The sequence below is a fragment of the Electrophorus electricus genome, chromosome 8 (genome assembly GCF_013358815.1).
Source record: "Electrophorus electricus isolate fEleEle1 chromosome 8, fEleEle1.pri, whole genome shotgun sequence".
Taxonomy (NCBI): domain Eukaryota; kingdom Metazoa; phylum Chordata; class Actinopteri; order Gymnotiformes; family Gymnotidae; genus Electrophorus; species Electrophorus electricus.
The window spans coordinates 16,719,662-16,745,874 of NC_049542.1; the positions used below are offsets into that span (position 1 = coordinate 16,719,662).

General features: G+C 39.1%; 1 protein-coding gene across 1 annotated transcript in view; it reads left to right on the forward strand.

Moving 5' to 3' along the window:
* Positions 1-2,937: 2,937 nt before the first annotated feature.
* Positions 2,938-26,213, forward strand: part of angpt1 (angiopoietin 1) — a 41,717-nt gene continuing 18,441 nt past the window's right edge. The window contains exons 1-4 of the mRNA XM_027027030.2: positions 2,938-3,794; positions 20,562-20,717; positions 21,166-21,287; positions 22,343-22,575. Coding sequence (XP_026882831.2) covers positions 3,426-3,794; positions 20,562-20,717; positions 21,166-21,287; positions 22,343-22,575 — 880 coding nt within the window. The 5' untranslated portion in view covers positions 2,938-3,425. The remainder of the gene's footprint in view (positions 3,795-20,561; positions 20,718-21,165; positions 21,288-22,342; positions 22,576-26,213) is intronic.

The following is a 26,213-nucleotide window of genomic DNA, read 5'->3' on the forward strand; positions in this document are numbered from 1 at the left end:
ACATGCTATCTATGTTTCTAGTCTGTTACATGACATATGCTTTTTCTTAGTGTTCTCTTAATTTTGCTTCTGCCTTAGATTTATCAAAGGGCCATTTAAAAAGGTCTTTTTAAATACACACACACACACACACACACACACACACACACACAGAGAGAGAGAGAGAGAGAGAGAAAGAGTGTGTCAAAATTGCAGTGGTGTACACAAGATTTTCAGAGAAACAGGAAGTTTTGGCCATAGGAGATTAATAATATAGATAGGAGGATGTATACATTTTATGACATAGATTGTGGAAGTGATTGACACTAATTTATCAAGGGCCATTCATTTATTCAATTAATGACTATACTATTTTCACCAAAAAAACTCTATAATTTTCCTGGACCCTGCAGATTGCTATTTTAAATGTAATTTAACCATCTTAGACACCCATGTGTCTTGTCTATACAATTTTAATAAATGTTGTTGTGTAGAATCTGCTTAGTATCCTCCCGATTGAACATGCAACGTTTGTCACAGCACTTAAAAAACCACACACAACTTAATGCCATTCGTTTTCCATGCTTGGTAGACTATCAAATGAGATGTTAAGTGCTTTAAGAATGACTGCTGTTGAATGAAGCTGTTTTTGGAATGTGTGCAGTTCCTTTGGAACTTGATGAAGTGAACTGAGGGACTTACAGCTGAGAAACTTGGTCTATGACATGGATGAACTGGCCTATTGAATTTTGGAGAAATTGGTGGTGGATATTAATGCTTGCTAACTACTCAAAGAAATGCTTCAATGGTGAACTTGCGCTGGCTCAGCTCTGAAACTGACTAAGAAATGCCCTGAAATGTAATGTTATGCTATGTCTTTACTGTATCAGAACAGCTAAGCTTTGAATGGAGCACAGTACCATGTAATTCATTTAAATTGGCCTTCTTAATATAAAACTAGCAGATGTTGGTTGCAAAACCTATTTTGTAATATATATATATCTGTACTATGTAATATATATATATATATATCTGTTATTAATGTCTGCTCACAATGTAGTTTCATTAATTTTAAGACTAATGAACATTTATAGTTATTCATGGAAAGAGGTTAATATTATTAAAAATAACTATAAATAACTTTTCACTGTTATATAATAGCCTACATATTCACATTGGAGAAAAATATTTATATTAAGATTCAAGAATCCACAATGGACAATACTAGTGTGAATAATGGCAATTTTGAAATACTAATGTGTCCTCCTTTGATCTCTAACATAACCCTTTGGCACCACAACAGCTAAACCAAGAGCATAAATAAGGCTTTCCGGCAATTTCTATGTTTACATTCTTGGGTACTACATTATTCAAGTCAATTAAGACAGTGTAAATATGGACAGCTTTGGCATTTCCCGAACCACCTCTGCCGCTTATCAGACTGTGAAACAAACTGCAGCACTGTACTCTGGGGTGTCAAGCTTCAAGTTAAGGCTAAGTTATGAGCTACAGTAAAACCTTACTGTGCCGCGAATGTTTAGCCTTTTAATTCTGCCCTAAGTACATGATGAATAAGTTTGTAATCTTTAAGATTTTACACCATCAGTGACATATTGTCATAATATTTGGAATTTGGCCATTTTTGCACCATTTACGTAACAGTTCCAAAATCAGTATTTTATTACAGATACTGAAGCATGAGACAGTCATCTGGTCACAAGGGCATGGTGTGGGGCACCAGACTTCAGGGAGATGTTTACACATGCGTTCAGCCCGAGGTGGGCCCAGGGGAATTCTGGACCTGCTATCTCGGCCTACTGCCTCCTCGTGAGATGGAGAGTGTGAGGAGGGTGGTGTGAATGAATGCACTGAGTCTCGCCTCAGTAGACAACACATCGCTGAGAAGCATTCACCCTTTATCTGAGCAGCAGATTCTTGAGGAGAGAGAGATGAGGACTCTGGAGGAGAGACGCTTTAATTGGAACTTGACCATTGACCCCTCATCTTTCACCAAGGTGTCCTGACTGTTACTGTTTCCAAGTCTTTGCACTGTTCTGGAGACAAAACAAATCCAAACGTAACCATTCATAGAGGAACTGCAGTACGTCTCTGAGGAAAAGCTGGCTACAAGCTGTCTGCTCCGATGTTGCTGTACCTCCATTAGGCCAGAACAGCATGTTGCTTTTGTCTTTCTGAAAATAGTGCAGTAAAAAAAAGGGGGTGGGGGTTTGGGGGAATAGAGCAATTCTCCAGTTGGTGTGTTTGATAGGAGCAGAATTTCCAGAATGTCACATTCCATGCAGTGTTCAGTACTCTCTCCTAATTTCTGAGGGTGAAAATGAAGTCAGATAGATTAACTGCTCTAAATGTTTTTTTTTCTTTAAGTGGCAATACATATAGTTACAGCAAAGTAAAAAACTAATGCAAAGTGACAAATTGTGTTATAAATGCAAAAACAACCCACTTAAAATGAATTGAGCATGTGGTGATAAGGTCATATAAGACTTTATATGCAAGGTCATATGTGTGTGTGTGTGTGTGTGTGTGTGTGTGTGCAGGCCTAGTGTAAAAGAGGCAGGGCTACCACACAAGCCCAGGGTCAGAGAGCCTGTAAAATGATCCTTATACTCTGAGAACATCCTCTGTGCTGGGGTCCCGCTCTGGTGCACTCTCCCTTTCTCTCTCTCCCTCTCTCACACAAACACACACACTCACGCGTGCGCGCGCGCGCACACACACACACACACACACACACACACACACACACACACACACACACACACACACACACACACGCACGCACACACATTCCTCTCCAGTCACTCTAAGGGGCAGGCACAGAGCGTGCTAGAAGCCTACAGCAAATGATCTTGTGCAGTTGCTTGGTCAGAGACACAGAGGGAGGGAGAGCGAGAGAGAGAGAGAGAGAGAGAGAGAGAGAGAGAGTGAGAGAGAGAAAGTGAGAGAGTGAGAGAGAGAAAGAGAGAGTATGAGAGAGAGAGAACGAAAGGGAGAAGAAGTGAGAGAGGAGGTCTGACGACACAGTTTGTATTCTGTGTGCACTGCATCGTCATGGAAGCATTGCTTTAGAAAATCAACCTGACTGCTGAGTCCACATAAATGCAGTCAATGCGCAACATGTGCACAGAGCTCTCCGAGAGACTGGCTGCTTCTCCAGGAAAACCAACTGCACAGCAATAATCCACTCCAGGGGTGTTAGAGAACGATTGGACCAGCAATGTTCTCCACAAGTCCTTACCCAGGGAGGTGCACTATGGACATAACTGCTATATGCACTGGGTCACTGGACACTCTTGTCAGTTTCTAATATTGCCTGATTCAGGGCTACCCAGAGAGATCAACAAGCGATAAGTAAAGAAGCCCTGAGAGAGCTCAACAGCCCAGCTCAACAGCCCTGCTCCAGCCGCCTTTCCCCTGGCGCTGCCATGCTCCTGCAGAGGTGCGTCTGCCGCACTCTGTGTTTGGCAGCTCTGCTGGTAGTGACCAGCTGTGTTGGGAGCGATCAGAAGAGAGGATCAGATGAGGCGGCACGGAGCTCAGCGGCAAAGGCGAGCAGCAGCACAGCACCTGGCCGCAAGTACCACCGTCTCCAGCACGGCCAGTGCACCTACACATTCATCCTTCCGGAGGGCGACGGCACAGGTGGCGCGTCCTGCCGGGAACCGAATACGGGTGCTCAGTACAATGTCAACGCATTGCAGAGAGACGCCCCTCCACCCGAGTCTGACTTCTCCAGCCAGAAGATCCAGCAGTTGGAACACATCATGGAGAACTACACACAGTGGTTGCAGAAGGTAAGGTCATCTGTGTTCCAGTGTTCCAGAATTAGTGCCTAATATGTGCGGCTGCCGGCCAAAATAAAAGTAAATTATAAAGAACATAACCTTAGACTAAACAAAACTATAACAATACCAGTTTGTTTCAGCAAGCACATACCATTACCAAGGGTTTTAACTGTCTGCACCATCCTCTGGTTATGTAAGTTTTTTTCCCCTCCTTTTTGATCTTTCCAGTGTTGACAGAACATATATTGTGTCTGATATGCCTGGTTACTGCTTGTGAATTAGCACAAACTACCAGCATGAAGGCTTTAGAAACTGTCACCATGCTATGGCAAACATTGCAGTGGAAGGCTCCTTGTTTTTAACAGCATTACACTTGTGATATGAACCAATCCACCCCCTGTTGTATCAGAGTAGCACTATACTATCCCCCATTGCTTCTTGTGGACTGTGTGACCACCTGGCAAGGGGGTTTCGCTTCAGCAGTGCCTGCTTTCACAGATGTCCAGGTGATTGCCACACATTGTGGGTCATTCACCATGGAAGGCATGCGTAAGCTGTCTCTGTAATGACAGGAAGTGAGGGAGAGCCCTGGGAGACATGGGGAGAAGAGTTTGGGGACTATGGCCTCCTATTAAACTTCCTCCTCAAAGATGCCTGTCCAACATTCAAATGAAACTGTTGGAATATGATGGAAGGCTGAGTTTGCATACTACACATTACAGATCATTTATATTTCAAATTCCATTCAGTGTAAATCTGGAATGAGTGTGAAGATTAAATGTTTAATAACAAGATAAATGAAAGCATTTAACAAAAACATACTTTTAAATGGCTGTGAGTAAGAAATCCTTTTCATTTTCTAGCTGCGTGTTTGGCCTCAGTAGATGAATCTGAAACCAATCTAAAAATGTAAAAATCATGGATGTTGTTCGGTTACAGTGATCGCTGTGCTTAATAAAATTGCAAGGGTTGTATTTAACAGCAATTACTTATTAAAAATAACCCTTATTTGCTGACAAACCACTGAACTACTTCTTCGGAGTTCTCAGAGAGAGTAAATTGCTTCTAAAATATAGTCATGAATTAGACAAACAAACTGTGGCCTTTGACTATCTAATTGCATGTTACAGTGTGTATTAAAGTTTCTATAAAGGTGCCAGATACATGCCATGATTAATTGCTCAAATGTATTAGTTTATTTTTGTAAACCACTAGTCTATAGCGGCCAAACAAATGTACATAATGTATGATGGATTGTTTGTGGATATTACAATTAATTGCCCTTAACACTAGCACTGTTTTTTTGTGACAGCATGTGTTACATTTAGCTATTTGATAGTAGACTGTGCCTGTACTTATTATGAACGGTGTGTAAGTATTGAAGAGCAGTAGATGAAGTGGCTGTTTTCATAGTCTGTCCCCATGGTGATACACGTTGTTTGTGGACTGAATCAGAAAACCAATGTAAAATGCATGTTTAAAAATGATCTTTTTAAAAAACAGATTGTCCTGGAGAATAAGTAACATATTTAATGTGCATGACATGATCTTTAGTAAAATGTGCTGTAATTATACAAAGCATGAGAGGTCATATAGCCTTCACACTAATCCCTTACACTTATCTCAGTGTCTCCAGCTTTATTTAATCTTTTTGAGAATTTGACTCATTGACTCATTGAACTTAACATTTTGATAATGAAGTGATTCAGAATTACCTTATAACTATATTCACTGTTACTATAACTATAACTGTTACTATTTATTTTCACCATATTTAATTGTTAAAATATCATGTTCATGTTACATGAATTTTACATTGAAGTGTTGTAACAAAACCCATTTAATATATGATGTCTAACAATGACTTTAAAAGTACATGCAGCCCATTTCATTTGGGATTATCTCTAGAATGAATGAGCAGGACCCTTTAGTTGTCCATTAGTCCTTATCAAACTGAGAGTAACTATGGACTGGATTCTACTCTAATGAGAGACTTTTCTTCAGATATGGGAGTTGCCAACAGCAGGAATGCTATAATGCTTCTTTAATGATACCATGAACCAGGGAAGACCTCTACCTTTATTTTTCATTTCTAAATGTCTGGCTTATAACACACACATACACACACACACACACACACACACACACACACACACACACACGCACGCACAAACAATTGTTTCACAGTATTTATGGACAGATGAACTACATATTACTGTACCTAAACACTGCCCTTTCTAAATCTAATCCTAGCATTTATGTCAGTAAGGCAGGAAAATATTTTTTGGCTCTTATATAATTTCTTTTAATTAAAAGCTTCGTTTTACAAAAGCATTTTCTTATGTGTGAAATTAAACCTCTACTTTGTTACATGTTAACAGGCAATAAGAGTGATAGTATCACATGCTCAATTGCACATCTTTGCTCTTTTGAGTTTAAAGTAAACATTTCTCAAAGTAATTGTTTCATGGGAGCAATTGCACAACTACATGGTGTATTATAGTAAACTAAACCACACTGCTAATTCAGTCTAATTGTGCAAGTGGAACATGAGGATGCAGTTAACATATTTCAGTTAACATGCTTAATCACAGCAGATTAAGTGTCCCCGGCAAGCCTATCTGTCTTAATCATGTAAGTCCTGACTCCTGGTGGATGGCCAAGGTGGTCCCAATGCCTCCACATCTCTGGCCTGATGAAAGACAGCAGATAGTGGCGGGTGTGCTGGTGGACATGCTGAGTGCTCTGCGTGCGGCCAGGTCAGGATGCCTCGTCAGGGGGCATTGATCACTCTGTGGAATTCTGTTGTGCTGGGGGAAGGAGAAGACCTGATAACATTTTGGCCCTGTAATAGATGGCTTCTGTTTGTCCAAGGATTACTGCAGCAAAAGGAGGGGTCGGATACTGAAGGCGTCTTATGGATTAAATGATGTTTTGTCACTTGTTACAAGAACCTAGCCACTTATGGACATTGCTTGCTGCCCCAACTCTGCCTCCTCCCAACCCCACGTCTCCACAACCCCAACCAATCCCAGTGGCCCTTCAGAGGTTCTGAGTCTCACTATCTGATCTGTTGTGAAGGGACACCTTTGTTGGCCAAAGTAAAATAAAATGGAGCTATGTTCTTAAAATAGATGTTAGGATATCTAATCCTGCAGTGAGACTGGACTTTAAAGCAAGCATGTCCAGTCAGAGTTTGTCTCAAGTGAAAGGAATTCAGTGAGACACTGGAGTGCAAGCTCCATTCTGGGCCAAGGGAAAGTGTCTGCCATGAGGACATGTGGAAGTCCTCAGTGGAGGTTAAATGATAGATCTTCACTCTGTGTGTTCAGAGAAAACATTTTATAAGCTCATGTGCCTAAAGGATGTGCCTCTTGCCAAACTGTGCTCTTGATTTTAAATCACACATTCAGTCCTTGGCCATCTGAAATTCACATTGTTCTGCTTCTTCCTGGACATAGCTATCATAGAGCTGAGAGGTTAACCTGAGAGCTCAAGAAATTTTGCTTCCATGTTCTCCTGTACTGAGTCATTTTTGCTGTCTTCTTCATTGTCCGAAGCCCACACAGCATGTCTACAGAGTAAACATAGGACCTATTTTAGGGGTGACTTCCTTTGTATCAGAGTTTGTTTTTGCTGATAGTGCTGGCCAAAACCAACATACTGAAGGAATGAGTGCTTATGGCCATTCGGCAGATTGAGAAGCTCTTCCTTCCTGTTTTTCAAAAGGGAACAGAATAGCGGCATATTCATCACAATTTCAGTGAAATGCATCTCTGCCTCAGAGTCCTTCCTCACAGAAGGTGAAAGCAAAACAGAACACTCTACTTAGCATGTCAGGGGAATATGTAAGAAAATACATTACAACACTGTCAACCCCTTTTGAAATGGATGTGAAAATTGAAGCCAGGGTTGTAGGCTTCTCAGTCATTTAGAAAGAATAGGGGCATGTTTAGCACAAATTTTTCAGCCCGGTAGGCAGGTCACCCTTTTTAAAATCATTTTCCAAGAAATTGTATGTCATCAGAGTCTATAGGCTCGTTTCGGGTCATATTGCTGATATGGAGTTGAGCAAGCACTGAGACACAGAGACTGCTCTGGAGGAATGAGGTTTCATTTCCGTTTGTTTTACACCAGACTCAGGCTGTCTCCAGACTTTCTTATGCAAGCAGCATCAGACGTTTGCACAGATATATGTCTTGAATCACTTAATCAACCACATGTGCTTGCTTTGTTCAGCATTTATTGGGATTTAATTGCAGCTATTTTTAGGTGCTTCCAGCTTTTTGCTTATACCTTTATGACATTTTGCTCAAGGCCAAACCAGAATGTGTGTTGAAAAAAATAGAATTTCCTGAAATACCTTTAACTTTCCTGGTGCATTGGAGTAATGGTCCAAATGTGTCTTCCTGGTGTTACCAGAGGTATTAAAAATAAAAGTGCAAAGTGACAACCAAGAAATATTAATCCTTGCTATCAACATAACAGCATTACTAACCTAGATGTTTTCATTTTCAATCGCATTAATACCTGTTCTTATTGTTAACTGCTTTGGATTGAAATTCCTTACTTTGACATGAACATAAAGAGTATTGTTTTGGGCAATGAAGTGGACATGATTTGAACTAGGGCAGTGTGTCCAAATCTAAGCTTGTAGACTTTACACTATTTGTAGCAAAGATTAACATCAGTGAAGATTAACATCTCTCTTCATGCATTACCCATCTTTTGTCTTAAAGTGGCTCATTGAGCTATGTTAATTTATTTCTGTGTTCTTCAGTATTTGATGTATAATATAATTTTGCATTCATTATTTAATATTGGTACTGAGAAATGGGTGACTACTTCAAATAAAGAATATCAGTAGATACTGAAATATCAAAACATATTGACTTCAAGTCCTTCTGTTACACAGAGGAAAGTTGAAAACAGTTTTGACATTACATTCATGTTTCAAGTCACTGGAAAGTTATTAATGCACACATAAAGTCAAATTCCAATGATGGGCTCAATTTGCAAATGGTGAAAAGCTGATCTTAACCTCTATAAACATCATGCCCTTAAACAAAAGTCTCAGCTGTCATTTCTCAAACCACTACAGACTGAAGTCTCAGCAAAACAAGTAGGCTGTCTATATGTGGCACATACATTGGACAAAGGCTTGGAGTTTGTACATATTAATCTCTTTTGAGAGTCACAGCTATCCTCTTATATAAGTGTTTTCTCTACTCCATCAGAACAGCACCCGCTAACATTCATTAATCACATGCAGGGACAGGGACTCCAGGGGACAAGAATTACTGTGACACTTCTTGAGAGCTGCTGTGGAGATCTGTCCCATTGCGAACTCCTCAGACAGATGTTCCACTTGCTTGGAGTGTCTGTCTTCATCTGTCTGAGACCATGCTTGACCTAGAATTTTTTTTTCTTTGAGTTGAGAGTGTGTTGTGTGTGTGTGTGTGTGTGTGAGAGAGAGAGAGAGAGAGAGAGAGAGAGAGAATGTGTTTTGGGGGTATATGTTTTTACCTTATCTAGGGTTCAGCTTCTTCAACTTTTCTACAACTCAAATCAAAACATCACTTTTGTGGATAAAAGGGAGGGATGGAAGACTCTCGGGCCAAACAGCAAAGTCGCTGAAGAAAGAGAGGCTGATAAATAATGAGAAAATATGTAACCCTGCCTGTGGGAAAACATATGAGGAGCTAGCGGAGAAGGAGGGGGAGCCAGGCTGAGTATGTGCATGTGCTCATGTATATTTGTGTGTGTGTGTGTGTGTGTGTGTGTGAGAGAGAGAGAGAGAGAGAGAGAGAGAGAGAGAGAGAGAGAGAGAGAGAGAGAGCAAGAGAGAGAGAGAGAAAGAGAGAAAGAAAAAGAAAGAGAGAGAGAGACAAGAAGAAAGTGTATAAATGATTTGTTACTCCCTATGAGTAATAAATTGATAATATTCTAATCATGTTTCTGTTTGAGTAACACTTGTGAGCTACAGGATTTGTGTCTTACCAGTACAAATTCTAATAGAGCTTTGGGTGTAGTTTGTGATATTCTTCAAGGACTCCATGGTGAAGCATAAAACAACAGCAAAAACTAGTTTGCAATAAGGAAAATGCATTATTAAATAAATAAATAATATAAAAGATTTACTGGTTTACGAAACAACACTTGAGGGAATCCAACAACAACTAGTCTATGGGATGCAGTAGGATAATATTTGTCATTTATATGGAAAGACAAAACCATCTCTGTGGTGTAAATAACAAGGCAGTTCAGATGAGAACATTAAATCCTTTTATTTCACATGGTCATTACAAGCATCTTATATCGGGGCTGTATCCTGCTAAGATTTTAACCATATGCATTGTAAATGCATAGTCAAATGGTTAGTCAGATTGATTGCAGTTTAGCCTAAAAAATGCTAATCCACACAAACAACCTGACCATAAATTTCCTGGTTGTCAAACCTGGATCAGAGAGATGGATACACATGTATAACATCTGACTTAAATGCAACTCAGATCGGATAAGTGGTCAGATTTAAATGAGGTTTAAATGCACCCTGTATGTGTTTAAACTTGCATTTTTATATGGATATTCCCTATACTGATAAAAATATGGTCTAAGTTGTAGCCTAGTATAACAATTCTGGTTGTAAACCACTCTGGTCTGCTGCTGGAGTTACATATTAATATTACCATCTCCTGCAAGAATGAGTTGACTAGGCTGTGTGCATTAAACTATGCATGGCTCTGATTCAGCTCTTCTGTCCTGCAACTAGGCTTTAATGCCCAGCACACAGTCACATGACTCAGTGTTGCTGGGGTTGAGGTGTTGCTTCTGTGCTGTAGCTGAGGCTGTGAGCTGAGAAACACCCTCACACTGCCGCCCTGGCACAGAAGTGCATCTAAATCCTAGCCAGCATTGTATTTGCCTTGGCTGGGCCCTCGTCCAACCTTCTCACATTCCACATGCTAGCAGTGGCATGGTGGGCAGGACCAAGATAATTGTTGAAAATGGAAAGGTGGCCCTCACACCTCCTCCTGTTCTCTCGCTCTCAGCACAAAGAGCATGATTCCTGTGTAATGGGGGAGGGTCAAAGGTCAACCCACATTATCCTATCAGAGTGAGAAAATAACTGCAGCTTCAAAAAGGCTGTAGCTGTTGGTAATTTCTGCTCAATTGCCATCATAAAAGGGGCTTTTTATAGTAATGGTCTGGGTTACACTTTTAGCAGTAGAGTTAAGCATCAGACTCTGTTCCAATTAAACTTGAGAGCTTCTATCCTTCATTCTGTCACTTCCTAACCGTTTCTGAGTGAAGAATGAAGCTATTGATAATTAACTTAAAAAAATCTTACATAAAATGATTTTTTTTTAGAACACAGTTGTCAAATTTCCTATCACAGTCTCTAAATCTTGGATGGTATTCCTCCTGATAATGCAAATGCAGCTCAGGGGTTGGGAAGGCAACATTTTCCCACAGAGCCTGTCAGCAAAAGGAGTGTGTTTGTGAATGGATCTCTGTGCAGTGTCTGTGAGGTCAACCTCCTGCCAAGCTGCCGCAACTACATTTAAACTTTCGTGTGCAGTGAGTGGGAAGAAGGTGCTATTTGAAGATACACTCATTTTTCTATGAGGCCTGATTGGCAGTTCTGACAGGACACAGGACTAGTGAATTATGGTTGCATTTGTATATGTTGAATGCTATATCAAATCATTTTCCTGTTTCGTGAATTCTTCCTAACTTTTTAATATCATTCCATCCATCCATTTTTCTTTTCTTCTTCTCCAAAACTACATCTCCCATCAAGTAAGGTCAATTTTAATGAGACTAATGTAATATGCATGTAGTTTGTTATGACCACATAGTACCAAAAGCAGTTCTGAGATTCACCTCTTGGTCTGGTTCTGCTGCCATCTGAGTGGACATTGCAGCCATGCAGTCTGCCATTGCTGGCCTGCCTTAGCTCATTTGATCTCTGTCCTACTTGTCACTGTGTGTACACACACTTCTGCAGCACTTTCAGTCTCCGAAAGCAAAAATAAACACGAGTGGAAGTACATGAAAGGAGACGGCCCTAGGGCCGAGCTGGCCCCAAGAGTTCCACTGTAGGGACAGCACTGGCACACTTCTGCATGACCATTTATGTAAGCTTTGTGTTCATTTCATGCAGACACACACTCCTGCATCCAGAGACACACTGTCTAATATTAGATTCGAAGCAACACCTAACTGGCAGCTGCTAAGTGCAATACAGTGGAAACTATTGGAAGTTGAAGCTAAAAACAAACTGAGTAATGGTTAACCATACTGTATTTGATGTAACTGAGCCAAAACTAGACAAATTCTAAATATTTTTACTGCAACATAAAAGCTAAAACACTCGAAACATGATAGCTTTCATTTCCCAGAAAGCAAACATTTCTGTTATGTTTTTTTCTCCAACTGGAGTTTGGTATTGTAGTACTGTAAGCAGACAAATAAGATCCAGAGAGTCTGCCCTTTGCGATCTTTTTTTCTTCTTCTCCAATTCTGTGCCACATCTTGCAGAATACTTGGTCACAGTAATGATTATAATTTTGCACAGCGTTCAAAACAGCTGCCATGTATTTCCATGGGAATTTGATGGTGGGGCTTTAAAGCACCTCAAGACTGCTTTCAATCCAGTCCGATGTTTGCCAAGGTGGCTTGTCTGACTCAGCAGTCCTGTCGTACTTTCATACGTCAGAAATTGTGAAGAAGACACTGCAATCTGCCAGTAATCTTTCAAGGATTTGGCTTTAGCTACATTTCCAACAAACTGAATCCAAACATTGATGTGATGTTGTCCATTTTAATGTCCAAATGTGGCTTTGTACAAAATGACATAAACTGTTTGACTAAATGTGCAAATGTGCATAGGGAAACTCTCTTTACAATGTACATAGTAAAGATTTTCTTTACAATATACATATAAATTCTATATTCATATAATATATAGTGAAATGCTCTACAGGAGTATCTTCCTGTTCTGGCCTGGCCTGTGCTTAGGTGATGTTTCTGGTTAGTGTTGTCTCCTTTAGAGAGCTTTGTCCAGACTCAGGAGGAAAACAGTGGTGCAACGCTGACCCACTGTTTAGGATGAGACAAGCAAGGTTTCTTAGCCAAATTCTGATGTCAGAGACTGATGATGTGATTGTGAGGTACTTGAACAAAAAAGGGAAATAGTCCATGCAGCACTTTGTAGTTTTAAGTTTCAGGTTTTCATATCCTATTATTGATGTGAGTTTATTGGTAAGTTTATTTGAGTTGAGTTTATTTAAGTTGATTGGTATTGCTTAGACTAGCACAAGTCTAATTTAATGCAGTAGGCAGCAATACTGAATCAACACTACAATGCATACCCTTGTCCAACTACACGCAAAAAGTTTGAATAGTCTTGAATGCAAACAGTTATTGTCTGGAAAAAAAAGATTGAATACCCTTATAAGGAAATAATCCTCTAGGAACCTAACTTGATAATGGATGAAATCTCCCCAGAGTAAGACCAGGGATGTCCCAGCCAGTGTCCCTAATGTTCCTATGTGATCGTGGACTATCCAAAATGTGGTAGCACTGCCAAAGGAATTACCAAGTCATTAATATTAACATGCACATTCCTGTGGGGCTGATTCCCTACTGAAAATTCCCCTTGTCCGAAAACATCTAGAAAGCGTTTTTTTGACTGGTTCAGAGGGTAAGGCTGACTTCCAGTTCATTATATTTGTTATTTTCCCTCTACATTGTGGATGCTAGCATTCCATCCTCCATACTAGACATAATTAATCAGTGTAATCAGAGTCATTTAAAGAGCCAAGCCTGGCATGGTTGGATATAAGGGGCATTAGAGAGCTCTTGTAATTGGAGGATTTGAGCAAATATACAGCCATACACACTCTGGTTCCCTAAGTATTTGTCTACTGCCTACATGATTACATGTGAATGATGCAAAAAGGGAAAAGCATTTATCTTGACTTAACAAACTACACAGATTGGTGTATTGGATAATACTGTACAGAATATTTGTTTCACTTGCTCTGGACTGGACTAATGTTTTGTATTTTGAAATATTAAACCCACAGTAACATTGGGTAACTAATCCCTGCCTAGACTAGCTATAAAATGCTGTTTAGAAAATACCGATAAGAATAATAAGCAAATGTCCCTGTAACACTACTAAAATAAAAAGACAAAAGTAAACATTTCTTTTGGATTCTTTCTTCTCCCTTCTGAGAAAGGGGTACTAAATCAAAACAAACACTTTCCTGGTGTTCTTTGTTAAGTTTTGAAAGAACTTAATATTTTAAAGCGGGATATCAAATATTAATTGCTTGTTGTTTTTGTTATTCTCTTTCTTTATTGACGTCAATGCCACACATTATGGAGGCCACTGATTCTCTTGGGATGAGTGTGAGATGAAAGGATGAAAACACTGAGGTCTTCTGAAAGGTGATCAGTGGTGAAGATGTGGATTTATGAGATACACTAATGCTCTACATTGAGCAGTATATTTGCTTTTTGGAAAGGAGTCTAGTCTCCCTGCAGCGGTTTAAATATGTGTGGGCAGAGACTTATGTAAATACTGGTTAATTTCTACTGGAAGCTGAGCGCTCCTTAACATTGTCTGACCTCACTCTGTTCTCATAAATATAGTAATTTTGAAAATATAAATCTAAATGATAATGCTTAATGTAATACCATTTTGTGAACTCATTTTCTATAAACAACTATAGTGTATGACAGAGTTAAGCTTGGGAGCAGTCCATGATTTATAAAACAACATTTTATATCTTATGTAGTATGGTGCAGCATACTACTTTAAAAGGGCACTCTCCTTTAAATATTACATGGAGATATTATACCACTCGGCCCAAAATGCACAAGCTTGCTATTGCATTCTTTTGAACAGTAGCCCTCAAGCAGTGCAAGGAATTTTATGTTTTTTTTATGTTTTAATGCTATCCAGATCAGATACCAGCCATTAAGATTAAAACATCTTAATATATTGTCCTGCATGTATATGAAACGTTTTTCAATAAAATGTGGATCTAGTTTATTGTCAGCTTTTTAAACACTATCAATCTCCTGAATTTCAGGGCTTGTGAATTCAAAATAAAACAGCCTTCCATTAAGAAAAAAAATGTTCCAGAATATTTACAATTGTAAAAAATCATTGACAAGTTAATCCTGCAACATGACTTGTTCTGCCATTGAGATGTAGGCGTCTGTTTAAATCTTTGTAATTTTGTAGATGGTTGGTTTAGTTTTGCATTGTGTTTTTGGATTACCCTCATTGAAAGAATGCTGGAATATGTCATGATGTGAAATTACCCAAGTGGTGTCTTTAACACAGTGCTCACTTTCTCTGGCATTAGGCTGCTGAATGGTGGTTCCACATTTTGTGGATAGATTGAGTAGATCTGTATGTCACTAATGCAATTACACACACTGGAAGCTTCACGTCCAAGCATATACCAGTATTCCAAGACATGAGGATGGATATTAATGACGCCACATCAGTTTATGTTCATCTGTGTGTATATATTTGTGTGTATGTATGTGTTTCAATTTGATAGACTTCAATGAATGAATGAATGAATGATCAAGAACTGTGAAGAGATCACATACACTCCTGTCTGAGTATGTTTCTTAAAGTGTGAAACTTGCATGAATGCACACACACACACACACACACACACACACACACACACACACACACACACACACACACACACACACACACACACACACACACACAGTTCCTGGGAGCTAGCTTGTAGGATTCAGGTCATAAAGGTTAACTGCAGTCCCAGTTTGAGTGTTACTCCACTAATCCTCATGTACGCCATGTCAGTCACAGACCCAGAGTAAAATATATAGCCTCTCACAAAACAGGTCTTTTAGGACCTCACAAAACAAAAGATGATTAAAATACAGCCTGTCCTGCCTTGGAAGTTTGGAAATACCACATGAGTTATGTTCAATGTGAACTTTACATGGGTCTTGTGAATTGTAGGTCTGTAATAAATAGGCTTAAAATGCTTTTGCAAGTGTTCCAGTAAATCTAGGCCTTGTAAGTGCTGATAGTGGTTAGTTCATTTGTTTACAGTTAGCATAACAACCACCTTTAGGTGTGTTATTTTCATAACAAGAATACATTCCATTTCTTTTTTTATTATTTTTACCCTCTTTACCCCCATGTGTTGGCTAGCTGTGATTTCTTGTATCCATTAGCATTTTTTCAAAGGTCCATGCTGTTCAGCAGAGGTCACCCACATATGTCAGGGTGCAGAGGTTGAGAATAACCATTACATGACATGTGTCACTGCATGTAGAAACGTAGCTCTCCAGGCTGGTGTTCGACCACATGTTAAGGAACACACATAGTCTGATAAAGAACACAAATAACCTGCTATAGAACACTCGTAGCCTGTAAGTGAGAGTGGAAAGTCATCAGCTTGGATATGGTGCCCCACTGGTATAGCTCAAGTTGTTAAAGTGCTTAAAATTTCAGGGATTTTTTCCCCTTACATTCTGATGTAATAAGGAGTTCCCAAAAGTCAAATGTCACAAGACGTATATGTACATTTTTGTAACATAAACAAAATGTTTTGTAGTGGTCCATTTTGAAATTTTGCTGTATTATTATGAATTAATAAGCACTTCCTTTTACATTTACATGAATGTTGCTTATGCATTTAATTGAAAAATCTCTCAGTTTACTAGAGTGATTCAATTAATACTATAATTTATTTTTCTACATTGAGTTCCTTCTGATGTGGTGTCCTAATTTGTGTGTGCTCATCATGCAGTACAGGGCAGCTCCAACAGGTTGTTTTGCTATTACACTGCTTCCAGCAGTTATAAACCGCTACAGAAGTCAGAGATGTGAGGAAATGTCTCACAACTGTTTCCAGTAGACGGTAGTGAGAGTCTATATTTGTTTGAACTGATCATAGAGGTAGAGTTACGTTTGCACATGGCCCTGATGTAATCTACAAACACTTGATGCTGCACATACCCCATGCTCCTGTGAAGCCTCACTCCAGAGAAGATACCCCTTTAACCTCCTCACGTTTGTACACTTTGCAAATAAACACAATCAATTTTCAAGTCAAGTGCTAAACTCTTGTGGTTTAAGGCTAGTGATATTGATCTAGACAGAGGTTCCATGAGGTCAGATCTTAGAGCACTGATAGTACTGACCTTGTCTCATTTAGCATGACCCTCAATTGGTGGGCAGCGGAGAGATGTAAGCCAACTCTCCCAGGTGCATTGTAGCCATGTCTGATGGGACACTCTACTTGGCTAGACTTGATTATACCAAATTCCGAAATAACTGTGAGAAGAAATAGAGTTTGAATGCTTGATTTGCTGAAAACATACTCCCTTTTGATTTTCTTTGGTGGCAGTGTTCTCCATTCTGGTTTAACCCCTTACACTCCAGTGACCTACTGGTTGGTCCAGATTTTCTTTCTAAACTCTTCTACCTACTTGTCTTTTATACTAGTTTCACTGCAGCTAAAGAATAATTCACAGTAGTTACCGTATATTGTGCCTTAAGATTGATAACGAAATGAAAAGTGTGAAGTTTAAGAGGTTAAGGCTGATTTTTTTTACACACTAATAATAAATGTAATGGGGTTGCGTGTTTTCCACTGGAAGCATTTCAGAGTTGCTCTGTGACCACTGATCATGATAAATATGAGCTAATGTTGTTTCTCTTGCTCAACCACATCTTTTGGATGTCTTTGGATGATCTGTCTGTTTTGTGTTTGAAAGTGGAAAATAATTGGATGCACCCTTTGGACCATTTCACTGTTTCCTCAGTTGTGTTTTCATGTGAAGTGTGTTTTTGTAGCTGTGTTTTTATGTGAAATGTGTTTTTGTATTTGTGTTTTATGTGAAGTGTGTATTTGTAGTTTTGTTTTATGTGAAGTGTGTATTTGTCTAATCTTGTATCTCCTTGGTACTTTCTGTTAGTGACACCCACAGGCCATGATTCACCAGTCGCATTCCCAGGGAGAGACTCAGCAAAGGATTTCTAAGCTAATGTTTCTTTGGGGCTGTAAGCTAGCAAAAGCACTCTCAAGGTGACCTGTAGTACTCTCAGCTTTGTCCAGCATTCTGTTCCACAAGAAACAGACTTTGATCATTTAATACGAAATGTTTTCCACCTGGTACAACTGTATAACCTTGAAACAAAAACCTCAAGTCCCCTGAACTAATTTGCCTGAGGACAAATTTCAAAACAGTTATAGCAAAGTGTGAAATTAATATCATTTCATACTGGAATTAATTTGACTAGACAAATTGTATCCCAGCTTAATAAATTCTAATACCTTCTTGAACAAAGAATTCCTAAAATTACTTCCCACATGTGAAAAAATATAGACATGTGTTACTTAAGTTTAACATGCTTCACAAAGAGGGATGTTCACTACCTCTATACGTGTTTGTGAAATAACATAAATGGCTGACTTTGTAAGCACAGGCAAAAAGTCTGTGATTTATACTGAACTACAGATTTAATTATTTACTGCAGGCATTTGCTGAAGGCTATAGCAGTAACTGAAAAGCAGTAAATTGGTAAGAAACTCTCTTTGTTTAGCCTATGTTGTTTTCTGCTAATTCCCTTGTCAATCGTGGTACAGAAATCTATCCTTCACACAAGTGAAGTAACCGCTTTTCATTTCCTTTCCTATAGGATACAATTTTAAATCAGTTTCTTGTGATTCTGGGTACACATCACAGAGTGACCTCATTTCACCCCTGCAACCTTTGTTCATAACCACATTTAGAATATGAAAGCCAGATACGATCACTGCCTTCCAGGAAATGCTCCTGCAACCATATTCTTGGACATCACCTGATCCAAACAGGTCCTATTAGAGGGTTTGGCTACTAAGACCAACAGGCACTATTAGCAACTTCTACAATGTGTTATCCTTGTAGTTAAGCAGCTCAGCTGAATCACATATATAATAGCGCAGCTTGCTAAATTTTACCTATGGAGCAAATATTTGCCTAGCCAAATCAGGAGATCATAAAAGATGTCTTGACACTTTCAGTTATAGCCTTGTGGTATGTGTATGAAAATGGATTGGTCAATAAGAACCTATCTAGTATAGTATGAATTCAATATACCACTAAATGAGAAGCATCAATAAATGGACAGCTTGTTGTCAGTCTATTTCATAATAATTAAGACAAAAATGAAAAATGAAAAAATAGTGCCATAAAGTTCATTCATGACTTATACTCTTCTGCTCTGGTTCCACTGTTGCACATTCTTCTCATTACTATTGAGTCGATACCTGTTCTCAGAGAATTGACTCAAAGTATAGACTCAACGAATGGACACAATGTATAAACTAAAAGTATGGACTCAGAGTATGGACTCATTACATCTCATATGTCCCATTTTCTCCCTTGAATTTGCAAGGTTTGCCATGTGTTTGCTAGCTTTACTGACCAGTGTATCCCCAGGCATTCTTGACCATTCTGTGTATTTCAGGTGTGATCCTTGGAAAATTCCTGGAAAAGTCCAAATAAAACTACTCTACACCTGTGCCCCAATGCCTATGATTCCTGCATGCATGGCAAAATTCATAAATTTAAGATTAAATTGGCTCAGACATGAAAGGAAGATCAGACCCTGTAGTCATGGTATAACTGCCATACATTGCAGTTCTGCAGTGAGTTCTGTATGATAAGATTCTTCTGAGTGTGTAGTCAAATGAAATCTTGTGAGATTACTCATGTAATCAGAAGAACAATATGGCCTGGTGGAATCATGGAAAAGTATGGAGTGGGCGACTCTGTTGTCATTATTAATTTGCCTAAGCTTCTCTTGGAAAAATATTTCCCGTCACACTCCAGTGCATTTCACTGGTGATGTGTCATAGTGTGTATATGAAACAGTTGCTGCACAGCAACTTGCTTAGTTGGACCGTCAGGCCATGAGACACTGGAATGTTGGACAATGAGTGATATGTCTTTGAATGCCCTCCAAAACTGACAGAGCTCAACCAAAGCCCAGCGACCAGAGACAAGCCCAGCTAATGAATCTCTCTGAATGGTCAAACTCTGATTTGGGTCCATGGGGATGTAAGTGGGTGAGCTGCTCAGGCGGTTTTCTCCATATAAGTAGCCTTTGTGTTTGTAAACCTATCCTTGTCATCTCCCCAGCCAGATGATTAGGATGAAAGAGTACTTTAAAGATAAGACCTCAACTTCTCCATTATTTACACATCTCCATCACTTCCTTCCCTTACAAATAAAGCCACATCTGCTACCACCTACAGACTTGGCTGTTTAGGCAGTTGCCGTATTGCTTGGAACTGTTGTAGAGTATGGGCTCATAGCAGAGTGAACCAGTCCTATTCACTGCAGAAGAAACATACTGTGGATAAGCAGCTCCTTTGAAATTATGCCTGCCTGGACAAATCCATTGATTAAAGGATGAGTGTGGTTTTAAGTGGCCTCAGCTACAGTCCTGCTTCCGAGAGGTTGTGATAGGGCCAATTTCCCCATTGTCCTTATATCCAATTGATGTCCTTTTTTATTTTAAACCTATACATTTTTTATTCTGACCAAGAATGACTATTATCCTGAACTTTACAGAGTAATGAATACAGTATATTAACTATACATTTACAGTGTATTTTCACAAATTCTGGCATTCATAGTAGCATTTTAGCTATTATTGGCTTTAAGTAACTTTTGAGATCTTGGCTGATTTTGTCCTTTTTGTTTTCACAGATTGAGAACTACATCAAAGAGAGCATGAAGGCAGAGATGGCTCAGTTACAACAGAGTGCAGTCCACAACCACACAGCAGCTATGTTGGAAATGGGCACCAACCTTCTCTCCCAGACTGCTGAGCAGACCCGCAAACTTACCGATGTGGAGACTCAGGTATCACCCTCTCAGGATCCATTCCACACATCACTTATAAAACTAGTCCTGTTCTAATTATCTCTGCAGGGTCACCACTAAAAAGCCAAGGTAAATACTTGAACTCCATAGCAAGCCTGTTGTACTCCTTTTAAGCACACTGCACATTTGTGTTCCCACCACTCAAGATGTCTAATGTGAATTTGAATGAGACACATAGGAATATGGTATGGTGTTTTTGCCAATTTGTCAAATTAAGGGTTTGCTTGAAGGAGTCACTGTTATTAAGTGTTAGACCATGGCCAAGGCTCACAGCTGTAGCTCCTGTTCTGCAGTATATGACCTCTGTAGAGGAGCCACTGATTTTAACACTGACAATAACACTGACACTAAATGATCTGTAGTTCTGTTTATGAGTTCTGTATTATTGTTGCATTTTCAGTCTGGCTGTTTTTGGGTTTGGGTTTAGGTTTTGAATCAGACATCCAGGCTGGAGATTCAGCTGCTGGAGAATTCACTGTCCACCAACAAACTGGAGAAGCAGCTCATTTTGCAGACCAATGAGATCACCAAACTCCATGACAAAAATGGGTAAACCTACCAACATGCACTGAGCATTACTTCACAGAGGTAACCTAGATTATCACAAAAAGTCCCACAAACATCACCCTGCAGTTGTATTTCACTGCAACCTTTTGTACCTACATGTCCCAGTATGTTTAAATTAGATGTTTAGAAATAGATGCTCCACATTACAAAACACAAAAATGAGCCATTATGCAATGCAACTTTCAGTTCTCAATAACGCAAAACATAATTAGTTCTAAGACAGTTACTTGGTCTCATACTGTGAAATGCAGTTCAACCTGCCAAGAGATAAAAGATGTCCTGGCCATTAAAAATATAACCCTGAGGAAGACATATTTTTCTAGGTGGACTGTTGCATGTTTAATGATTTTGCAATACACAGTGCTTGGATAGCATTCCAACATGGTGTTTGTTAATTTGTCTGATGGGACTTGTCTCTCAATGTCAATATGTGAATAGTTCCCAATGCACAGCTACTCATCAGCACTTGAACTGAGAGAATTCCAACATAAAAACAGATACAGAAGAAAAACGTTTTGCTGGATTTGCGTTTTGCTGCTCATAGTGATGTTTAATTTTCCAGATCAACCAACTTACATCAAATTGAACTTTCAATTTATCATTGCACATTATGGGAAAGGGCTTTTTTATTTTAAAAAAATAAATATTTTTTTTTAAAAAAAAGCCAAAATCTGCAAATTAACATGCACTAAACCTAAAATGAGCAAAAAACACATAATACAGCAAAGGGAACCAAAAGTATATGACAAAATTAGTCTTTTCCAGTGTTCCAGTTATGGATACTGTGAAAAAAATCCACATAAATGTAATCATTATATCCATGGCAAATCAATTTTACCTCCTATTGTACAGAGTCAGGACTCTGCCTTTTTACTGTTTTCATGCTGCCTCTATCTTTTGCCTTTTTTTTGCCTGCTCCCCACTGTCTTTCTTTATCCATTTTTTCCTCTACTCTCTCTCTCCACACACACACACACACACACACTCTCTCTCTCTCTCTCTCTCTCTCTCTCTCTCTCTCTCTCTCTCTCTCTCAGGTTTCTGGAGCAAAAGATGCAGGAGATGGAGGCCCGGCACAGGGAGGAGCTGGAGGGGCTGCGGGAGGAGAAGGGCAGCCTCCAGGGTTTGGTGGCCAGGCAGAGTGCAGTGATAAGGGAGCTGGAGGCCCAGCTTGGCAGGGCCATGGGCAACAGCACGGCCCTGTTCAGGCAGCAGCAGGACCTTATGGACACTGTGCATAGCCTGCTCAACCTCTGCTCCAAGGATGGTGGTAGGTTAACACAGCACACGCCATCTCTCAGTTTCAGATTTCCTGTAATACTGGGGTGACACAAAACAATGACCACATTTGCGTGTATATTAAATACTAGAAATATTGTGTAGATGTTTGACTTGTTCTTCTTTTGGTTCTGCTTTGGGTTTGAAATACATAACATAAGCTTATTACAGTCCGTCCAATTGAGTACATATAAACATCTTATTTGGCAATTTACATTTACAATTAGTTTCTGTATACAGTACATGATCCACTGTTTCTCAAAGATTTTCTGTGTTCTATGTCACTGGCCAGTAAAGTAACTAGGAAGGTTGTTGCATGCAAAAGTACAACAGAATATTATCTCTCTCTCTCTCTCTCTCTCTCTCTCTCTCTCTCTCTCTCTCTCTCTCTCTCTCTCTCTCTCTCTCTCTCTCTGTCTGTCTCTATCTCTCTCTCACTTTCTCTCTTTCTCTCTCTTTCTCTCTCTTCATGTCTCTGAGCTATAACTTCACATGGAAAGCAGCCAATAGAGAGTAGAAATATCACAGGGCTTTGTACTGACCTAAATGTATACAAAGCATATACTAAATTGTGTACACACATATACCACTAGGTTAATATGTGCTTACAAATTGGGATAAATGCATAAAAATTTAAGAAAATATGATTATGTTCATGCGCAAATCATGGCGATTAAGTTAATCTCCATGAAATAAATGTTTTCCAAGGCAAGTGATTATGATCACATACTTGCTAGGAAGACTGGTATTGCAATGACATATGCTTGATATTGCAATATTTGCAAAGGAGCTGAATATCTGAGACAGCCCAGAACACTAGAACATTACAGAGTCTGAATGAGAAGCATCAATTCAAATATTTACACTGATGAATAAATAAAGAAATAATTCAACAATGGTCTGAAATATCTGCACAGATAATAAAACATGTTGCACCAGCTCTCATCTTTAATATAGGTTATAGCACTGTGTGCATTGAGTGGATGAATGAAATAACTCATATGGTACCACTGTACATCACTGATAAATGTACTTTCTAGTGGTGTATGTACTCGTTCCTGTCCATCTGACCACTGTGCTCTAACGGATTGAGGTCTTCAAGCTGCAACACACTGCTTGTGCTTTGCCAGTTTACTGCAATATCAAACAGTCACTGGTTTGAGTTACAGGCTGGACCTCTATAATATCTCCCCACTGGAGTGGTGTGGGACTCTTGGCCCTTAGTGCTGCTCTCATGGTCACACTGGCCAATGACATGAACTCATTACACCCGTTTCCCTCTTGTAACCCCAGCTTGCCCTCGTGACCTCACACCCCTCAATGTCTGTATGGGTACTGGCCTTAGTATGGAGAAACCTCTGGTGCCTGGGCACAAGCCCCACAGCCTGCTGGGAAGGCACCATGAACAAGTCCACTTCCTGTTTCTCTTTCTGTCATTAGGACATTGAACTGACACCCAAATGTCTCTTCACATTAACCAGTCCTTCACATTCTTGGAAGATTGTGAAAGAGATCATGACAACATATGATCTGCTGGACTACTCCTCAAGCTCTCATTAGCAACTCATTGTACAATGAGCAGTTTTACAATTTATGCAAATGTGGCCAGGTATTGTCTGCAGTGCACTACACTGAAATGAAATGAAATCTGCTGTTACTTTCTAAATATTTCTGGCTACACCTGTTTAGTATAAATAATAAAAGAATATACGATCTTTAGATGTGGTTTTCTCCTAGGAATGTATTCATATTTTTCCATTTTTAAATAACTTAATTTGGTCTACTACTGGGTTTCTGGGTTACTATTAGGAAGAAAATAAAATAAAAACCAGTGGGAACGGTGATCAAAAACCTGGCCCCACTGGTATGTAGTTTCCTGTAGCAGTGTGGAGCTCTGGGTCCACAGCAGAGGTCATCATCTTCACCCCTTGCTGGATTAGTCAAACCTTAATGAGCCCAATGGGACAGCTTGTTCTCTGGAGGTGAAAGGGAATGTTCTGAGGTTGCCTGTCACACCATCATGGTTCCTTGTCTGCAACTCTAAAATCGGCTTCTTAGTGTGTGTAAAGAACCATTTACTAATTGAGCTTGTCATTACACAAGTTGAGTATGTAATACCATTATATGGGGGCTGCCTGAATCTTTGTTTATTAGTTTAATCAATGAGTGTTACTGTAGGCAGATGATCATAAATAAAGTTTTAATAATGAAAGCAGACTTGTTGTTTATAGCATGGCTGTCATATTAATGTTTTCAATGTTTTGTGTAGCTACAAGTTCCTATGGCTAAATTCCTATGGGTTTTTGATGTTGCCATGATGAGCTCATCCTTGTAACCAAATTATCATATATAATATATTATAGATCAGTAACTTAAATCATGTTTTTAATGATAACTGAGCTTAGTTATGGGAAGCTGTTACAAATCCCTAGATAGTTATGGGAAGCTGTTACAAATGCCTAGCTACAAAAGATGATTTTCTTCCTCTGTATTGTATTATCTCACATAATGATTGGCATCAATCATCTTTATAGCCATGATCACATGGCCTCAGTACTGTAAAGTATTGTTTTCAGTTACTGAATTTAGTTTGCTAGGAATACATTGTGTATGACACAATAATGCATTTCCAAACATGTTACAAGCTGTTACAAATCCCTAGCTAGTTATGGGAAGCTGTTACAAATGCCTAGCTACAAAAGATGATTTTCTTCCTCTGTATTGTATTATCTCACATGATGATTAGCATCAATCATCTTTATAGCCATGATCACATGGCCTCAGTACTGTAAAGTATTGTTTTCAGTTACTGAATTTAGTTTGCTAGGAATACATTGTGTATGACACAATAATGCATTTCCAAACATATGTCTGAAATGAACCTGTTACATTGCAGAACAATTCATTATAATGGTGATTTGTTTGGGCCTTATGAAATGTTTTGGTCTTCACGATCCAGTTGGCTCTATTGCCACTGATTACTTCTGGCCACCCTGACGGCCATTGTCATTGCAGTTACTGGTATGTTGTTATCTCTTTTCTAATGCCAAGTGAAAATCTGTCACTGTTGGTTGATATTGATCTTTGCTTGTGCATAGCCTACAGTAGTCCCACAGTTTACTTTTAGCACTTTCATATTTTTTTATGCTTATTCTCATTGAATGAGGGTTTGTTGAGTTTTGGAAGGTTTGTTTGTCTGAATTCCTGATTTTAGAAATAGCTTTGCTTGTTTGGACTTTTCACATAAACTCCCCACCGAACACAAGTCCCTACTGAACCAGGAAGAATTTGTATTCATACATTAAAAAATGTAAGATTATGGTTCTGTAGTACTGTGACACAGCTGTTCAGTGGTTCTGGGTACTGGGATACAAGCTGTTCTGTAGTTCCTGTTCCAACTTCTCAGCTTAAAGTGCAGATTCTTTAGCCCTAGAAGTCTGTGCTACTGCCTTCATTCCATACTATAAACTTAATGCTTAGAAACTTCATCTACAGATGAATATTCAAAGAACAGAAGAACAAAATAGGTGTTTTAGTGATTATACATTTACAGTAAACTATGTTGATAAGTATAATGCAATGGTTATAATTTCAGCCAACTTAATTTAATACATAGGTAAATCTTCATTT